The sequence below is a fragment of the Halichoerus grypus genome, chromosome 13 (genome assembly GCF_964656455.1).
Source record: "Halichoerus grypus chromosome 13, mHalGry1.hap1.1, whole genome shotgun sequence".
In the NCBI taxonomy this organism is placed as follows: Eukaryota; Metazoa; Chordata; class Mammalia; order Carnivora; family Phocidae; genus Halichoerus; species Halichoerus grypus.
This window is the reverse complement of record NC_135724.1, coordinates 73,188,825-73,206,565: the sequence shown is the minus strand read 5'-3', so window position 1 is coordinate 73,206,565 and position 17,741 is coordinate 73,188,825. Positions and strand designations below refer to the sequence as shown.

The 17,741-nt window shown below is 45.1% G+C and overlaps 2 protein-coding genes across 4 annotated transcripts in view; one reads left to right on the top strand and one right to left on the bottom strand.

The window, feature by feature from the left end:
* The window catches only part of ZMAT5 (zinc finger matrin-type 5), a 28,380-nt gene extending 21,669 nt beyond the window's left edge, over positions 1 to 6,711 (bottom strand). The window contains exon 1 of one of the 2 annotated variants that reach the window (XM_078060796.1): positions 6,626 to 6,711. The gene's annotated coding sequence lies outside the window, so the exon portion shown is untranslated. The remainder of the gene's footprint in view (positions 1 to 6,625) is intronic. The other variant, XM_036123161.2, reaches the window with a different exon arrangement.
* Positions 6,712 to 7,011: 300 nt separating this feature from the next.
* UQCR10 (ubiquinol-cytochrome c reductase, complex III subunit X) lies at positions 7,012 to 9,097 on the top strand. Of its 2 annotated transcripts, none has more exons than XM_036123164.2 (2): positions 7,012 to 7,263; positions 8,832 to 9,097. In XM_036123164.2, the coding sequence occupies exon 1, from the start codon at positions 7,072 to 7,074 to the stop codon at positions 7,258 to 7,260; it is 189 nt and encodes a 62-aa protein (XP_035979057.1). In that variant the 5' UTR covers positions 7,012 to 7,071; the 3' UTR covers positions 7,261 to 7,263; positions 8,832 to 9,097. The 2 variants fall into 2 exon arrangements, with proteins under 2 accessions (XP_035979057.1, XP_035979056.1); XM_036123163.2 differs by having other exon boundaries at positions 7,020 to 7,221.
* Positions 9,098 to 17,741: the final 8,644 nt, after the last annotated feature.

Here is a 17,741-nt window from a genome sequence, read left to right as displayed (position 1 = left end):
CTGCCTTTGGCTCGGGTCGTGATCCCAGGGTCCCAGGATCGAGCCCCGCATCGGGCTCCCTGCTCAGCGGGAAGCCTGCTTCTCCCTCTCCCTCTCCCCCTGCTTGTGTTCCCTCTCTCGCTGTGTTTCTCTCTGTCAAATAAATAAATAAAATCTTAAAAAAAAACAAACAAACTACTCACCCTCTGGGCCTCATCTGGGACATGGGAGTAATAACTCTTTTTTTTAAAATTTTATTTATTTATTTGACAGAGAGAGACACAGCAAGAGAGGGAACACAGGCAGGGGGAGTGGGAGAGGGAGAAGCAGACTTCCCGCGGAGCAGGGAGCCCGATGTGGGGCTCGATCCCGGGACCCTGGGACCATGACCTGAGCCGAAGGCAGACACTTAACGACTGAGCCACCCAGGAGCCCCGGGAGTAATAATTCTTATGGAATTATGGAATAAAACTATTCCATAAGATTACTATGAGAATTAAATCATGGATAGTAGGGTGTTTAGCAGAGTGCCTGGCATGCCAATGGCGCTCAATACACACCTGTGGATGCGGCAGCCAGCCTCTGCGGCCCCCACTTTCTGGGGTTTGTGTTTTGTGTTGTCTGCACCCCAACCATATCAGGACTGGTCCGTATGACTAAGAGACATGATGGTATGTCACTTCTAAAATCAGGTGATAAGATAATATGCCTTCCGTCCTGGTGCCTCTTTCTCTGATCACTTACTCTGGGGGAAGCCAGGTGCCAGACCATGAACAGCCCTGTGGGGAGGCCCATGTGGCAAAGAACTAAGACCTCCTGCTAACAGCCGTGTGAGCAAGCTTAGAAGTGGACCCTCCCACCCAGTCCAGCCTTTAGATGAGTGCAGCCCCAGCAGATAGCTTGACTGTCACTTTGTGGGAGCTCTGGGCTGGGACTACCTAGCTAAGTTACTCCCAAATTCTTTTTTTAAAACATATTCTTTTTTTTTTTTTTTAAGTAAGCTATACACCCAACATGGGCTTGAATTCACAACTCTGAGGTCGAGAGTCATATGCTCCACTGACTGAGCCAGCCAGCTGCACCCCGCTCCCAAATTCTTGACCCTCATATGTATATTTGCTGTGTTAAGTTGCTAAGTTTTGGGGGTAATCTGTTATGCAGCAATAGGTAACGAATACAGTGAAATAAACAAATGAAAAAACTAAATCACTTTAAAGCATGTGATGGCTCCAGGTACAAAGTGCCCCATATCCCAAAATACTCCTGAGTTGAGTCATAGAAACCAATCCCCGGACACAGGCATAATCTTCCAGTTCTATGGTTCCCTTCAGCCATTTATTTACTAGCCACACATTTGCTGACACTTCCTCTCTGCCAGAATGGGGTTCACACCTCATGACACAAAGGCCCTGCTCTCACAAGAAGGTGCACTGAATATATGCTGGGATGGCTGGCTGATGTGCCCCCAGTAACAATACTAGGTGATAAGCTGTGTGCCAGAGAGCACCAAGGAGGGGCAGCTACATCCAATAGGAATTCCTCCAAGGAAATGATCAGAGATGATCTCAAAGATCTAGGTACCAAGATGGTCACTGCACCATAGCTTGTCCTAAAACTGAAATCTAAATGTCCAACAGTAAGAACGGCTGACAGATATACGTTGCTCACTACATGCAGGTAGGCTGCTTAGTTTCCCCGACAGGGTAGGAGTGGGGGCTCAATGACATGACTCACAAAGCCCGTTATACTCATCTTACCCTAAAAGAAAACTGGACAGAGGGAGCCCACAGCTGGCAAGGTTCAAGAGTAGGGCATGAGCCACATCTCTTCAATGCACTACCAGACAGACATTAAAAATGAAGCCAAACGGGGCGCCTGGGTGGCTCAGTCGTTAAGCGTCTGCTTTCGGCTCAGGTCATGATCCCAGGATCCTGGGATCGAGCCCCGCATTGGGCTCCCTGCTCGGCAGAAGCCTGCTTCTCCTTCTCCCTCTCCCACTCCCCCTGCTTGTGTTCCCTCTCTCGCTGTGTCTCTCTCTGTCAAATAAATAAATAAAATCTTTAAAAAGAAAAAAAAAAAAATGAAGCCAAAGGTGGGGCGCCTGGGTGGTTCAGTCGGTTGAGTATCCAACTCCTGGTTTCAGCTCAGGTCATGATCTCAGGGTCATAGGACTGACTCTGTGTCGGGCTCCGCACTCAGCAGGGAGTCTGCTTGAGACTCTCTCTGCCCCTCTGCTCCTCTCTCCCTCCCTCTCTCTCTCAAATAATTAAATCTTTGGAAAAAAGAAAAAAAAAATCAAGTCAAAGGAGACTATTCCCTTTTTGCTAAATAAAAAAAAATGGCTTATCACAACAGTTTGTACAACATGATACCACTTTTTTAAGGAGAAAGAACGTCCTGCCCCCACACACCCACACAACCACACACCCACAAGTAGTCACAAAATATTTATTGTGACCATGTCTCGATAATAGGATTATGTCCAGAATTTTTTTCTCACTTTGTATTTTTCTAAGTTTCTACATTTAGTGTGTATTGTTCTAAATTTTCTCAAAAAATTCCCTTCAAAAAAGTGGGCAATTTGTCAAGCAAGGATAAGTACTATAATCCTTCTCCCTTAGGAGGCTGCTGTGGATGGTTCCAATGACCCAGTCCACCTGGATGGACCCAGTCAGGGCTGGTGCTGAAGGAGATCTACGGCAGACATTACCCCAGTCCCGGGCTGAAGGCCGATAGGACACACCATGATTCTAAGCAGACCTGGCTCAGCACAGGTTGGCGAAACCCGAATCTGGGCTCCAGTGAGCTGCAGGCTGGAGACACAGTTTCTCATCAGATAGTTACAGGTCCCAGGAGGCCAGAGCTTCCAAACAGGAAAAGTAAAAATAGTTTGATGGAGGCTTCTGAACCAGAAACCTGGACTCAGATCTGCCTCTGTCTCCCCCCTTCTTCTGCCTCCAGGCTGGTCTTGTCACCACCCTCACTTCTGCCCAAGTCAGGTCTCATTTCCCAGCACCCGAACCAGCCTCTTCAGTCACCCCACCCGGGGCAGCATCATATCGACCCTCTTAGAATGACTCCTGCTCAAGATTTTCCATGGCTCCTGGTGGGGATCTTAATACAAATGAAGTCTCCTGGGTCAGATCTCCAGGAATTCAGACTCAGCGGTTCTGGAGCGGGGCCCAGAAATCTGCATTTTAACCAGTGAATCTAGTACCCTCTAGTAGGTACCCCTTAAAATACAAAGGCTGGGGGAATAAGCTTCTCCTGCTCCTCGACCTCTCTAGTCCCTGCATCCCATAGGCAGCCTCTGCTGGGGACAGTAACTCTGGGGAGACACAACCCCTGGATTCTTGTCTCAGAAACCGGTCTGATTATAAATAACCTCAGCTCACTGAAATGGTAAACCCAACTTGATTGGAATGCTAAACACAATTCATTAGAATGGATAAAGCTGTTTTCTTACTAGCTAAGTATCCTGTCACGCTCCAGGTAAGTTTAGAATTGAAAATAGAGGTAGTAAAATAAATCAAAATTACTGATGTTCCTGACCTAAGTTTAGTAATAGTCAGCACATACTTGCTATTTAAAAGTATCTATAACATTGACGGGGCGCCTGGGTGGCTCAATCGTTAAGCGTCTGCCTTCGGCTCAGGTCATTATCCCAGGGTCCTGGGATCGAGCCCCGCATTAGGCTCCCCGCTCTGCGGGAAGCCTGCTTCTCCCTCTCCCACTCCCCCTGCTTGTGTTCCCTCTCTCGCTGTGTCTCCGTCCGTCAAATAAACAAAATCTTCATTAAAAAAAAAGTATAACATTGAAAAGAATTTGACATGTTGAGTATGACAGATAAGCATTGTGATTCCAATTTAAAATACAGAAGTTAGGAATTGAGAAATATATTGGGGGCGCCTGGTTGGCTCAGTTGGTAAAGCGTGCAACTCTTGATCTTGGGGTTGTAAGCTCGAGCCCCATGTTGACTGTAGAGATTACTGCATGGAGCACTGGGTGTTATATGAAAACAATGAATCGTGGATCACTACATCAAAAACTAATGATGTATTGTATGGTGACTAACATAACATAATAAAATAAAACTTTTAAAAAAAATAGAGATTACTTAATACAGAAGTTAGAGGTGCCTGGCTGGCTCAGTCCGTAGAGCATGAGACTCTTGATCTGGGGGTCGTGAGTTCACACCCCATACTGGGCGTAGAGCTTACTTAAAAAAAAAACAAATACAGAAGTTCTAATATATAGGTAGGGGGACACCTGGGTGGCTCAGTTGGTTAAGTGTCTGACTTCCGCTCAGGTCATGATATCAGGGTCCTGGGATTGAGCCCCTGCGGGCTCTGCATTCAGCGGGGAGTCTGTTTGTCCCTTTCCCTCCCCCTTTGCCCCCTCCCTGCTTGTGCTCTCTGTCTCTCTCTCAAATAAATATATAAAATCTTTAAGAAAAAAAGATGTTTAATATATATATAGTTAGGTAATTGATAAAACATATGTCAGTAATTGATACTAGATTTATCATTTCAAGTTGAAAGGTCAGCAATGATTAGGAACACTGGCTGCATGTTAGAATCATCTGGAGTGCTGTGAAAGCTACTAATGGTGCCCCCCATATCCTAATTTCATGTCAGAGATGGCATCTGTATTTTTTTTTTTTAGCTTTCCAGACTGAGAATCAGTGACATAAAAGAATTTAACTAAGTCTCTTAAAAGTATTGAACTGTTTACAAGAACTTGAAATTCATTATGTTTGTAAGTTTAATTTATTAGATTTTCTAGTAGCGTTTAAATATTCTTAGGAAATTATACTTGTTAGGTTATGTACCTGAAGTACTTAAAAAGAAAATAAAATATATTAAATTTATAAGCGAAATAAATGTGTATGGGAATGTAATTAAGCTGTAAATGGGGCTGACTGTTTAAAGGAATTTAAGGTTAGTTCAACTTGAGTTCTAACATCAAAGGAAAAGTGAAGGTCATTTTTCTTATTTTTCTAGATTTATATGTATAGAGTAATTTCTAAGTTGAAGTAAGCAGCTTAAAGAAAATCCAGTATTTCCAAATTGTTCCTCCAAAATTAAAATTAGCTAAAAACAAAACAAAATAAAACAAGCCACACCTTAACTCCCTGTGGTCTTTCTTAACCCATCCTACTTAAACTAATTCCTCCCTCCTCTGAACTTCATCAGCCAGATTTGTTGTTAGCAAGACAAAAGTATTCTATCCTAGAAGTTTCACAACTTTGTGTCCCAAGGAGCTATCAGGATTCTTTGCAAATAGAAAATAACCGCAGTTATGGTTAACTCATCATGGTTTTAGAGCTTAGAGCTTTTCACACTTTTCTTCCCCGTCCCCAATCAGGAGTTCCTTCTGCTTTTCCAAGTCAGATCCAGGCCTCTAATCCCAGGTTTTCAGTACCTATGCCGATGACTTATCTCTGGCCCAGACCTCTCCTCTGAACTCCAGATCCAAATCCCCACTGGCCTCCGGGCATCTCCACTTGATGTCTAAGGGGCAGCTCAAACCTAACATGACCAAACAGAGCTTAAGGTCAAGTAATTAAGGTCAAAACTTAAGAGATGTCATCCTCCATTCTTTTTTCTGGCACCCTCTACACGCATCTGTCAGCTTGTTCTGTCTGTCCTACCTCCCAAAATACATCACAAATCTGATCACTACTCTAATCCATATCCTAATCTAAATTACCATCCTGTCTCAACTGACCCAACACAATAACTTCCCCTCTTCCATCTGTTCTCCAGAGAGCAGCCAGAATGATGACATTAAAATGTGAATTGGATCATGTCACATCCCAGTTAAAAACCCTTCAGTGGCTTCAGAGCCATTAAAAAGAAGACTTACTATGGGTTACAAGGCCACATACGAGCTGACCCAAGCCCACCTCTTCACAGTCCGCCCTACCGCTTTCCCTCAAGCACTCCAGGACTGCTGCAGCCTCAAGTCCTTCGCACCAACCTTTTCCTGTTTGACCGACTTCCATTCGTTCGGGTCTCTGAAATGTCACCCTAGGCACCCTGGTTAAAATAGCACCGCCAGACTCTCCTCAATCAACCTGTCTTTTGCTTTTTAGAGTATTACTTGTTTGTGGTTACCACACCTCCCGATCTGCCCACACACTGAATGAGCGCTCCGTGACAGCGGGGACTTGTTCACTACTAGGTCCCCAGGGCATGGCCCAGAGGCGGCACTAAGAAACGATCAGTTGAATGGCACTAATACACCAAAGGCCCTATTTCTATCCCCAAGAAGGAATGAGTGGTCCCCAGATCTCCCCCTTCTAGGTCAGGGTTCCAGGGGGCGAAGCCCAGGGATGACGGGAACAGGAAGCATGTGCAGAACCGCCCCTTCGCCGGACGCCGGGTAAAGGGGTTCAAGCCCCAGGGCCCAGCTTTGTCACAGGCTCCAACTCTAGGCCTGGACTTGGGGCTAACAGAGGAGACAGAGATGAGCCAGGGACCTGGGCGCCCAGGCCCTCTCACCCTTTAATTCACTCCCCGTTCCGTTAAGTTGGTGCGGCCCACAGAGGGCCTTAGAAAGGACTTAGAAAGGAAAGCCCATGTCTTCCCCTTGGGGGAAGACGACTAAGACTAGCCCCTTGACGTCCCGCCAAAGAGAGTACCTGGTTCCGCAGGGCCCCACGGCTCCGAGCTCCTCCTCCTTCTGCGCCCTCGTGTCGCGAACTGCTTGCTGGGATTCGTAGTCCTTCCTTGAGTATCAGCCTGCCCTTCCCAGAAACCTTTGGGAATCATAGCTGAGACCGCGCGGGGGTTGGGGGAGGTAAAGGGAGCGCGAGGGCTTCTGGGTGTTGTAGTTCGGGATATTCATTCAGCAAGAAATTATTGAGGAGAAACATTGGGTAACAAATCTTACCACACTATTTGGGCCGTCCTGATCTAAATCCTATGAGACTCTTCCTCCCCGCAAAGCCATCACTTACCTCTATCGTTCAAAAAGATAAGTACTGAGATTCAGAAAAACTACAAATCCCATCAAGTGTTGCACGCCGAGGGCTTTAGGAGCGCATGATCGGCTGCGGCGCAGGCGCGCGCTTGATAGCGGAGAAATATGGCGGCCCCAACGTTTACTGCGAGGTTGTATTCGCTGCTGTTCCGCAGGACTTCCACCTTCGCCCTCACCATCGCCGTGGGAGCCTTGTTCTTCGAGCGCGCTTTCGATCAAGGCGCGGACGCGATCTACGAACACATCAACCAGGGGGTGAGGGACTGGGCCATCCCTGACCTTGGGCCTGCTTGAGGGGTGACAGTGGGAGTGGAGGTGGGGTGGGACTCAGTCTGCCTTTACTAAGAGGGGGGAAAACCCAGAGCGTCTTCTGTCGGTCGACTGCCGTATGTCCTCTCCGCCGAATGTGAATCCCAAAACATTAAATGATCCCGCTTTGTGGGGCTTATAAGTATTGCTGTCTCACACCCCACACACCCACTTGTCCATTTGCAGGAGCAAAACCTAAAGCCTAGTGGGAGCAAAGGACTTACCGGGGCTACACCATCAGGAAGTCAGTGGCGGGCGAGTCTGGGCTGGAACCCGGACCCACAGTCTCCTCTCTGAGGGTTTCAAGGGCAGATTTGAGCGGGCGAGGGTCGTGAAAAGGACATCTCTAACTTAGATACTGTGGTTGGTCTTTTCAGATAGCACTCTTCGCTTTCCCAGGCTTCCCACGTAGGCATTGGGGTAGTAATAACGGTTAGGAGCTGGGAATATAAAATCAGAGAGCCCTGGGTGGGGATACTGGGCCTTGTCGCTTGATAACTGTGGCGTTCAGTTGGGCGAGTTTCTTAACCTCTCTGAGCTTCACTTTTATCTGTGATGTAGAGCTGATAGTAACTACAGTAGGCAGTTGCTGTGAGGATTATATGAGATGCAGGCAAGCTGCCACAGTAGCTGGTAGGTGGTGCACTCAAAAAATAACGTTTGCTAACATTCCTCAGGAGAAAGTGAAAGCGGAAGATAGGGAATAACCACACCTTTTAGACTCATTAGCGTGCCAACACTGCTAGTTGCTGTACACGCTTTTCATCATTACACTGTGGCTCATACTAGGGAAGGTCTCCTGCAGATAGGCCTGTTAACACCATTCACTTGTGTTTTTAATTTGAAGCTGTCTGTCCCTATGAGAGTGTTGCCACTGTTCCATCTCCTGCAGGCAGATCTGCGGGCCGTTCCCAGTGTTTGGGAAAAGCATTTAAGTATGCTGTCATAACTTACCAGTCTGTGCTTTTAGGAATGAGAATCAAGGGCATCTGGCTGGCTCAGTCAGTAGAGTGCACAGCGCCCAATCTCGGGGTTGTAATTTCAAGCCCCATGTTGGGTGTAGAGATTACTTAAAAAAAAATAAAATCTTAAAAAAAAAAAAAAAAAAAGGAATGAGAATCCAACTAGTTCCTGACCCAAATCATAGGTTTAATGAAATTAAAAAATGATTCAGTGTGAAGTATTTGGGATTATGCATTTGGGACCTCTTAAGTAATACCTGGGAGTTGAAGATATAAGACCTCTTCGAGCCTCTGTTCCTTAATAATTGTGTACATTTGTGTAATTACCTCAGTCTCTCTACCTCAGTCTCCTGTAAAAGAAAGATCATCCATCCTTTTCCACTTACCTTTACATGGCGATTGATAACATCAAAGCAGTTTACAAGTGTTAGGAATGTGCATCAAACCTAGTGTTGCTTCGAGTTTGCCCACCCCAGCTGTCCAGACATGGTAGATGTTTCTCTCAAGCTTGTTTTAGAGACCAGGACAGTGGGGGTAGCTGCAAAATACGAGGTACAAAGCTAAAAGTTTGTGGTTCTTGTCTTTAAAATGCAGAAGCTGTGGAAACACATCAAGCACAAGTATGAGAATAAGGAGTAGTTCCTTAGAGACCCCTACCCATGCCGAAAGGACCAGGTCCACCCACCAGCTGTTTGCCCAAAACCAGGGCCTCAGCCCGAAGATGATGCTCAGATTACTCTTCATCGACCACCTTTAGCTGTTGGCAAGAAGCGGCTTCACCTGACAGACTCTTTAACTTCTGCTGTGTTTGAACTATGTTTAGTCAGAGTCATCAGCAAATAAATGTAAATTGTCCTTGAGACATGGCTTCTGCATCTAGTGCTTTGTTAACTCTACCTGATCTTCACTTGTTGGTTGAGACCACTTCAGAGTCCTCTGCAAAACTCTGAAGGGCAGATTCCATTATTTTGGGTTCCTTTTAACTTCCAGAGAACTTGGGTTTATAAAACATGAGCTATAATTGGAGGTGTTACTTTCAACTTTTGCTTCTAAATCAGTAATTCCTGTCTTTTTTTTTTTCCCCCAGCATAAGCTCTACATCCAAGGTGGGGCTTAAACTCAGGGTTCTGAAATATCAAGAATTACATGCAGGGATGCCTGGGTGGTTCAGTCAGTTTCGTGTCTGCCTTCGGCTCCGGTCGCGGTCCCAGGGTCCTGGGATCGAGTCCCAAGTCGGGCTCCTTGCTCAGCAGGGAGCCTGCTTCTTCCTCTGCCTGCAGCTCCCCCTGCTTGTGCTCATGCACTTGCTCTCTCTTGCTCTCTGACAAATAAATAATATCTTAAAAAAAAGAGTTGCATGTTTAGGGTGCCTGGCTGGTTCAGTCAGTAGAAATGCAATTCTTTTTTTTTTTTTTTTTTTTTTTTTAAGATTTTATTTATTTGTCAGACAGCGAGAGAGGGAACACAAGCAGGGGGACTGGGAGAGGGAGAAGCAGGCTTCCCGCTGAGCAGAGAGCCCAATGTGGGGCTCGATCCCAGGACCCTGGGATCATGACCCGAGCCAAAGGCAGGCGCTTAACGACTGAGCCACCCAGGTGCCCCTGAACATGCAGTTCTTGATCTCAGGGTTGAGTTTGAGCCCCACATTGGGTGTAGAGATTACTTAAATAAAAATAAAGCTTACAGGTTGCCTGGGTGGCTCAGTCATTAAGCGTCTGCCTTCGGCTCAGGTCATGATCCCGGGTCCTGGGATTGAGCCCTGCATTGGGCTCCCTGCTCAGCGGGAAGCCTGCTTCTCCTCCCACTCCCCCTGCTTGTGGTCCTCGCTGTGTCTCTCTCTGTCAAATAAATAAAATCTTCAAAAATAATAATAAAATTAAAGATTAAAAAAGTCACATGTTCTACTGACTGAGTCAGCCAGGAGCCCTAATAATTCCATTTTTCATACAGAGGAGAGCTAACTGGCTTAACCATACGGAAGTCCTGGATCAGCTGGGGGAAAAAACCCTGCCCCAGGGTCCCATCTCCATTCTGCCTTTAATTTGCTGAGTGTCTTTGGACAAGTTGGCATACCTCTCTGGTCCACAGCCCATCTTCTGATGATGAAGTTGGACCAGAACTCTGACCATCCTGCCAGAGTTCCTCTCTCTAATAAAGTTTGGTTTATCATTGTGCTTACTTGGTGGGTTTGAATCCTCCCTCTACCAGTCCTAGCTTTGTGAACCAAGGGCAAGGCACTTGACCTCTCTGAGCTTCAGTTTCCTGGTCTGTTACATGGGGATAATGAGAGCGCCTTCTGTGTGGGTTCTTTGTGAGTATTAAAGGAGTTGGGAAATGCAGTTAACAGTCATAGACCCTGGCACACGGACATAACTGCTGGCAGAAACACGGGGGGATGCTTAAGGACCTGGAGAACCAGAAGATTCTGCCGGCAGGCTGTGGGGCAGCAGGAATGTGAGGAAGAGGGGTTCAAGGAACATAGTCCAGTCATTCATTCAACAAACATTTGGGTGGCCACTGTGTGTGAGGCACATGCTAGGTGCTACTAGGCATGTAGCAAACATGAGGCTTGACCTCCCACAGGAGATACTGTAAATGCCGTTCTGTATCAAAGATACATGGACATTGAGGAGGGCATGTGATGTAATGAGCACTGGGTGTTCTATGAGACTGATGAATCACAGACGTGGACCTCTGAAACCAATAATACGTTATATGTTAATTAATTGAATTAAAATAATTTAAATTAAAAATAAAAAGATATATGGGACCCGTGCACTATAGGAAAGCATGTGTGAACCATTTTCCTGAAGGATATTTTGCACCTATGTATTAAAATCTTTAATGTGCATACCTTTGACCCAAGAAATCCCACTTCTGGCAAATTTTCCTTGTCCACAAGAGATGTTCATCATGGTGTTTTTTATAATGGGAAAAATGAAAATAAGATATCCAAAATAGGAATTAATATTGGGGTGAAATACGCAGTCATTTAAAACCTTGTTTTGACTGGAAGAAAATACCCAACAAATATGGCAAAGTACCAACCTCACTAATACATGAAGCAGTCTTCCAAATCAATAAGAAAAAGGTGAATAACTTGGAAGCTACGGCTAATGACACAAATAGGCAATTAGTACAAGAAATACAAATGACTACAAATATGAAAAGATGCCCAGTTTCATTAATAAACAAGATGGATACTATTTTGTCTACCAGATCGATGAAGATGAAAAAGATTAGCAAGGGAATTTCCATATCTATGTGTGTTCCCCCTACGTATGTATGCACACTATTAAAATGGTTTTCTCTGGGCACCTGGCTGGCTCAGGTGAAAGAGCGTGGAACTCTCGATCTTGTGGTCGTGCGTTTGAGCCCCATGTTGGGTGTAGAGATTACTTAAATAAATTAAACTTATAAATAAATAAATAAATAATTTGGTTTTCTCATGTTTAAAAAAAAAGATTAGCAACATTAGTTTTTTGTAAAGGAGCAAGTACCACACATGGCCATTGGAACAATGGTTTTACAGAATACTTTGGTATTATCTATTTTAAATGTTTATTCCTTTCAAAAATTCTTTGTGTGTGCATGTATTAAAATACACATGGGGCGCCTGGGTGGCTCAGTCTGTTAAGCGACTGCCTTCGGCTCAGGGCATGATCCCAGGGTCCTTGGATTGAGTCCCACGTTGGGCTCCTGCTCAGTGGGGAGCCTGCTTCTCCTGCTCCGCCTCCTTGTGTGCACTCTCTCCTTCTCTCTCTCTGTCAAATAAGTAAAGTCTTAAAAAAAAATACACATAACAGGGGTGCCTGGGTGACTCAGTTAAGCGTCCGACACTTGATTTTGGCTTGGGTCATGATTTCAGGGTGGTGGGATTGAGCCCCAAAACTGGCTCTGTGCTCAGCATGGAACCTGCTTGAGATTCTCTTTCTGTCTCTGCTCCTCCCCTGCCCCCCTCGTGCCTGTGCTCTCTCTCTCAAAAAAAAAACAAAAACACCAACAACAAAAAACACATAACAAAATTTACCATCTTAACCATTTTTAGGTGTACGCTTCAGTGGTATTAAATATAATCATACTGGGTGCAGCCATCACCACTATCCATCCCCATCTTGTAAAACAAACTCTGTACCTATTAAATAGCTCTCCAATCTCCCCTTCCCCAGCCCCTGGCAACCACCATTATACTTTCAGGGTCCTGGGATCAAGCCCCCACATCAGGCTCCCTGCTCAGCGGGGAGTCTGATACTCCCTCTGCCCCCTCCCCCCTGTTCATGCTCTCTCTCTCTCTCAAATAAAAAATAAATAAAAATAAAAAAAGAAGAAAATGACCTTCAATAAGGAAGTGACTAGGTAGATTCCTAGCACAGACATCTATGTGGACATTAAGAAGACTGTGGTGACTCAGTGTGTAGGGGTAAAGAAAGATGAACTGGAGAAAAATCAAGCTGCAAAATTTGTGTGTTTAATTTTATCCCATTTATGTAAATCGATACACATCGATATGTGTACACACAGAATACTGAGGGATGTGCACTAAACTTTTCATGGCCACTATCTCTGAGGGGTGGAATTTCAAAGAACTTCCACTTTGTGCAACAGATATTGCCTTTTTCTCTTACAACAAGCAGATATTGATATTCTAATAAAAAAAATTTTCTAAAAGAGAAAGCAAGTAAGGGGCGCCTGGGTGGCTTAGTTGGTGAAGCAGCCATCTCCGGATTTCTGCTCAGGTCATGATCTCAGGGTGGTGAGATGGAGTCCTGCATCAGGCTCGGCACTCAGCGGGGAGTCGGAGCCTGTTTGAGATTCTCTCCCTCTCCTTCTGCCCCTCCCCCTGCTTGTGTGCACACTCATTCTCTCTCTCTAAAATAAATAAATCTTTTATTTTATTTTGTCAAAGATTTTATTTATGTATTTGAAGAGAGAGAGCGTGCGCACAAGCAGGGGGAGCGGGAGAGGAGCAGGCTCCCCGCCCGAGCTGAAGGCAGACACTCAACTGACTGAGCCACCCAGGTGCTCCATAAATAAATCTTTTAAAGAAAAAAAAAAAAAAAAGAACGTAAAAGATGGTTAGGAAGAATGCTCATATAAAACAGTCAAAATATAAAGCTAAGTGAAAAAAGCCACAAATTCATATAAAACACGATGCATTTTTTTGGTAAACATGTATAAGAAAAAAATTGGAAATGCTCATAACAAATTGTTAATAGTGGTTAACTCTGGGAGAGTCCTTTTCCGTTGTATTTCTCTCTGATGTCTAAGTTTTCTGCATCAAGCATGTATTATTCTTACAATGGGGGAGGAATAAATTAAAAGGGGGCCACCCGGAGAGGGTGTGAACACAGAGAAATGCAAGATGTGAGCCCCCAGCTCTGGCTCCAGGCCTAGAGCCCAGCTGCTTGGAGGCCCAGGGTTCCCCCTCCTGAGCTTCCAATGAGGATTCGTCCTTGCGTGGCACTGGTAACTGGGAGCTGGGCCTCCCCAGAGCTCCCTGGGTGGGTGTGCCTCACAGGTGGGGGAAATGAGGATTAGCACCCTCCTCAGACTGGCACCAAGAAGCTGTTTATTACTGGAAAAAGTTTCCTTCCCAAGCTCAGCCTGAGGTATTTCCTGGAGTCAAGAGCTGGGACAGTCTTTACGGTTAGAAAGCCCCAAGGACTCCCCACCTGCTCCCCTTGCAACGGTGTCAGGAAAAGCTAAATGCTTGGAAACCTCATCAAGCAAGTTACTGAAGGCCTCTGAAATCCTCTTCTGAGAAATTGGCATCCAGTAGAGCTCTGCTCTGAGCAAGCAGGACTACTCTCTTGGCTAAGTGTATTTGAGAGAATGTCCTATTCTCCTAGCTTCTCTCTTGTTTTCAAAAATCTCTCCAAACTGGTAGAAACTATTCAGTCAGTCAGTCCGTCAGTCAACCAACACATCTTTATTGAGTGCCTACCCTGCCTGGCCCTGCTCTAGACCCTGGACACTTAGTGGAGACCAAGGAAGATCCCTACCCTCTTGCAGCTTGCATTCTAGTAGGGGAGACAGATGGTAAACAAGAAATTAAATAAAGGGCGCCTGGGTGGCTCAGTTGGTTAAGCGACTGCCTTCGGCTCAGGTCATGATCCTGGAGTCCCTGGATCGAGTCCCGCATCAGGCTCCCTGCTCAGCAGGGAGTCTGCTTCTCCCTCTGACCCTCCCCCTTCTCATGTGCTCTCTCTCTCATTCTCTCTGTCTCAAATAAATAAATAAAATCTTTAAAAAAAAAAAAAAAGAAATTAAATAAAAACTTCAGCTCACGTTAAGGGCTGTGAATAAAATAAAACTGGGTAACATGTAGGGGGTGACTCAGGTTTAAAGAGCAGCGTGAGATGCTCAGGGAGGGAGTCAAGGAACATTTCTCTATGGAGATGGCATTTGAGCTGAGATTTGAATGGAAATCTCAGCCAGGTAAAGATCAAGAGGAAAGGTATTTCAAGAAACAAGAACAGTGAGAGCAAAGGCCCTGAGGTGGGTGTGGGTTTGGTTTATTCATGGAACTGAAGGAAGTGAGGCAGTAATAGATAGGGTCAGATACTGTGTGGTCTTGTAGGTCATGCTAAAAGAGTTTGGATTCCATTCTAAAAAGAAAGGTAAGCCTCTGGAGGGTTTCTGATGAATAGCTTACATTTATCAACCAGTTACCATGAGCCAGGCATTGTACTAAGTGCTTTGCAGTTTACGTGTCATTTTATTTGAACAATTATCCAAGAGGTCGTTTTATTATTCCCACTGAATAGCTCTAGTGAGGTGGAAAGAGCACTGATTTTAGAATGGACAGTCCTGGGTTAGAATTCAAGCCCCACCGCTCACTGGCTGTGTGAATTTAGACAAGTTACTTACTGTCCCTGAGCCAGTGTCCTCATCTGTAAAATACTCACCATGATATTGCACAATGGCAGCTATGATTCTTGTTATTTCTGGAGATGTCATCTTGGAGGGGTGTCAAGGAGAGTAAGGATTACCGTGCAGTAAATCCTCACCCAGATGACTGCTTAATTAACCCAGCCAGGGGCTATCCAGGCTGCACTCTAGGGCTGCCTGCCAAGGTTCAAAACTTTTCAGCTCTGGGTGGAGTCCAAGGTGGCCTGGCAGCTCAAAGAAGAAAGGCCCAGCCCTTCGAAAATTCTAGGCTTTTCCCCAGTAGACACAAGGATACTGCCTATCACAGGCTGGGTTCCCCAGGAAGCAGACTCTGGGCTGCGGGTTGGTGTGCAGGAGGTTTATTTCTCAGGTCCATTTAATTTTTTTTTAAAAGATCTTATTTATTTATTTGACAGAGAGAGGGAGAGCACAAGCAGGGGGAGTAGGAGAGGGAGAAGCAGGCTTCCTGCTGAGCAGGGAGCCCAATGCAGGGCTCGATCCCAGGACCCCGGGATCGTGACCTGAGCTGAAGGCAGACGCCTAACCAACTGAGCCACCCAGGCGCCCCCATTTAATTTTTTTAAATTAATTTTTTTATTTGTAGCTGACACGCAGTGTTACATTAGTTTCACGTGTACGACGCAGTGATTTGACAAGTTCATACATTACGCTCTGCGCACCACGAGTGTAGCTACCATCTGTCACCATACGGTGCTATTATAATACCACTGACTATATTCCTTACCCTGTGCCCTTTATTCCCATGACTTACTCATTTCATAACTGGAAGCCTGTATCTCCCACTCGTCTTCACCCATTTTGCCCATCTCCCCACCCTCTCATCTATTTTATACCTGCATCTACTCCTTGAGGTTCTGCAAGAACAGATTTGCAAAATAAAAATAGCTAGATATCCTTTTACTTATTAAACTCGTGAAGATTTAAAAAAACTCTAATACCCAGAGTGAGCAAAGATGCCCCATCTCCCCACCCTCTCATCTATTTTATACCTGCATCTACTCCTTGAGGTTCTGCAAGAACAGATTTGCATCTGAAACAAATAATGCAATATATGTTAAGAAAGAAAAGAAGAAGAAGAACAATGTAGCAGGAGGGGAAGAATGAAGGGGGGGAAATCGGAGGGGGAGAAGAACCATGAGAGACGATGGACTCTGAAAAACAAACTGAGGGTTCTAGAGGGGAGGGGGTGGGAGGATGGGTTAGCCTGGTGATGGGTATTGAGGAGGGCACGTTCTGCATGGAGCACTGGGTGTTATGCACAAACAATGAATCATGGAACACTATATCTAAAACTAATGATGTAATGTATGGGGATTAACATAACAATAAAAAAATTAAAAAAAAAAGAACAGATTTGCAAAATAAAAATAGCTAGATATCCTTTTACTTATTAAACTCGTGAAGATTTTAAAAAACTATAATACTCAGAGTGAGCAAAGATACAGGAAATGATCCTTCTCAAATCTGGCTGGCGGGAAGGGCCGATTCGACAGTCAAAAAACTTGACTCAGCAATTCTAAGAATTTACCCTGAGAAAATAATCATGGAGGTGGACAAATATTTAGCCAGGAGGTTGTTCACTGCAGTTTAATAGCAAATAATGAGAAACAACCAACATGCACAACTAAGGCACAGGTTGACTGACGTATAGTATCATGAGAGAATACTACTAACCCATTAAAGAGGATGCAGATGAGAAAGGGAAACACATCCACAATGTCCAACTAGCCGAAAAAACAGGGATAACAGCATGTGTAGTATGATCCCATTTTCGTGGAAAAGGCATATGTAAAAAAGAAAAAAGAGAAAAAAAGAACATGCCTATGTATATTCCTTTTTCTAAAATAATGTTGGAAGGATAAGAGCTAAAATCCTAATGGCAATTATTTCCGGATGGTGGAAATGTTCTTTCTTTTTGCTTACTGATGTGAACCACACTGAGAAGCGTGTTACCGCTTTTATAATAACAGGCGGGAAGCAATGTAAGTTATTAAACAGAAATAGATTCCATCCCGTAACTCAGGCTGCTCGTCCAATAACAAGGAACAAGGACTGTCCTACATACGAATTTGAAGTCTTGTGAGGAAAGGACAAAAATCAATGAATTTAAAATGTCTGAGCAAAGTGCAAAGTTGGAGGGAATACAAATTCGGCAGGCAAAATGGAGGTTACGGTAATTGCTTCAGTGTGAACGAAGGACAAACATTGTAAAAGGGGCAGGGGCTAGCCCACGCAGAGGATCACACACACACACACACACACGCACACACGCACACCCAGGGCCAGGCCTGGTCCTGGTACCATTAACCATATCCTATGTCACTAGATCCTCAACCCGAGGTGGGCACCGCTCTCTACCCCATTTTACAGGTGGAAAGTGAGGTTCAGAGAGGTTAAGTATCTTGCCCAGGGTAACACAGCTAGAGAAAGTAGAGCAGAAGTTCAAATACAGGACAGCTGGCTCCCGAGGCTGTGCTCATAACCACAGCTCTGTGCTGTGTAAAAATCATTTCTCTCTCTTCACTGGGGCCTTGGCCTGATACGCTTGGATTTATACACAGATTGAATGCCAAGGGCAGACTCCAGCCGGCA

Coding starts and splice junctions, on each gene's coding strand:
- UQCR10 (XM_036123163.2), top strand. CDS start 7,072: ATGGCGGCCCCAACGTTTACTGCGAGGTTGTATTCGCTGCTGTTCCGC. Junction 7,222..8,831: donor ACGAACACATCAACCAGGGG/GTGAGGGACTGG, acceptor TTTAAAATGCAG/AAGCTGTGGAAACACATCAA.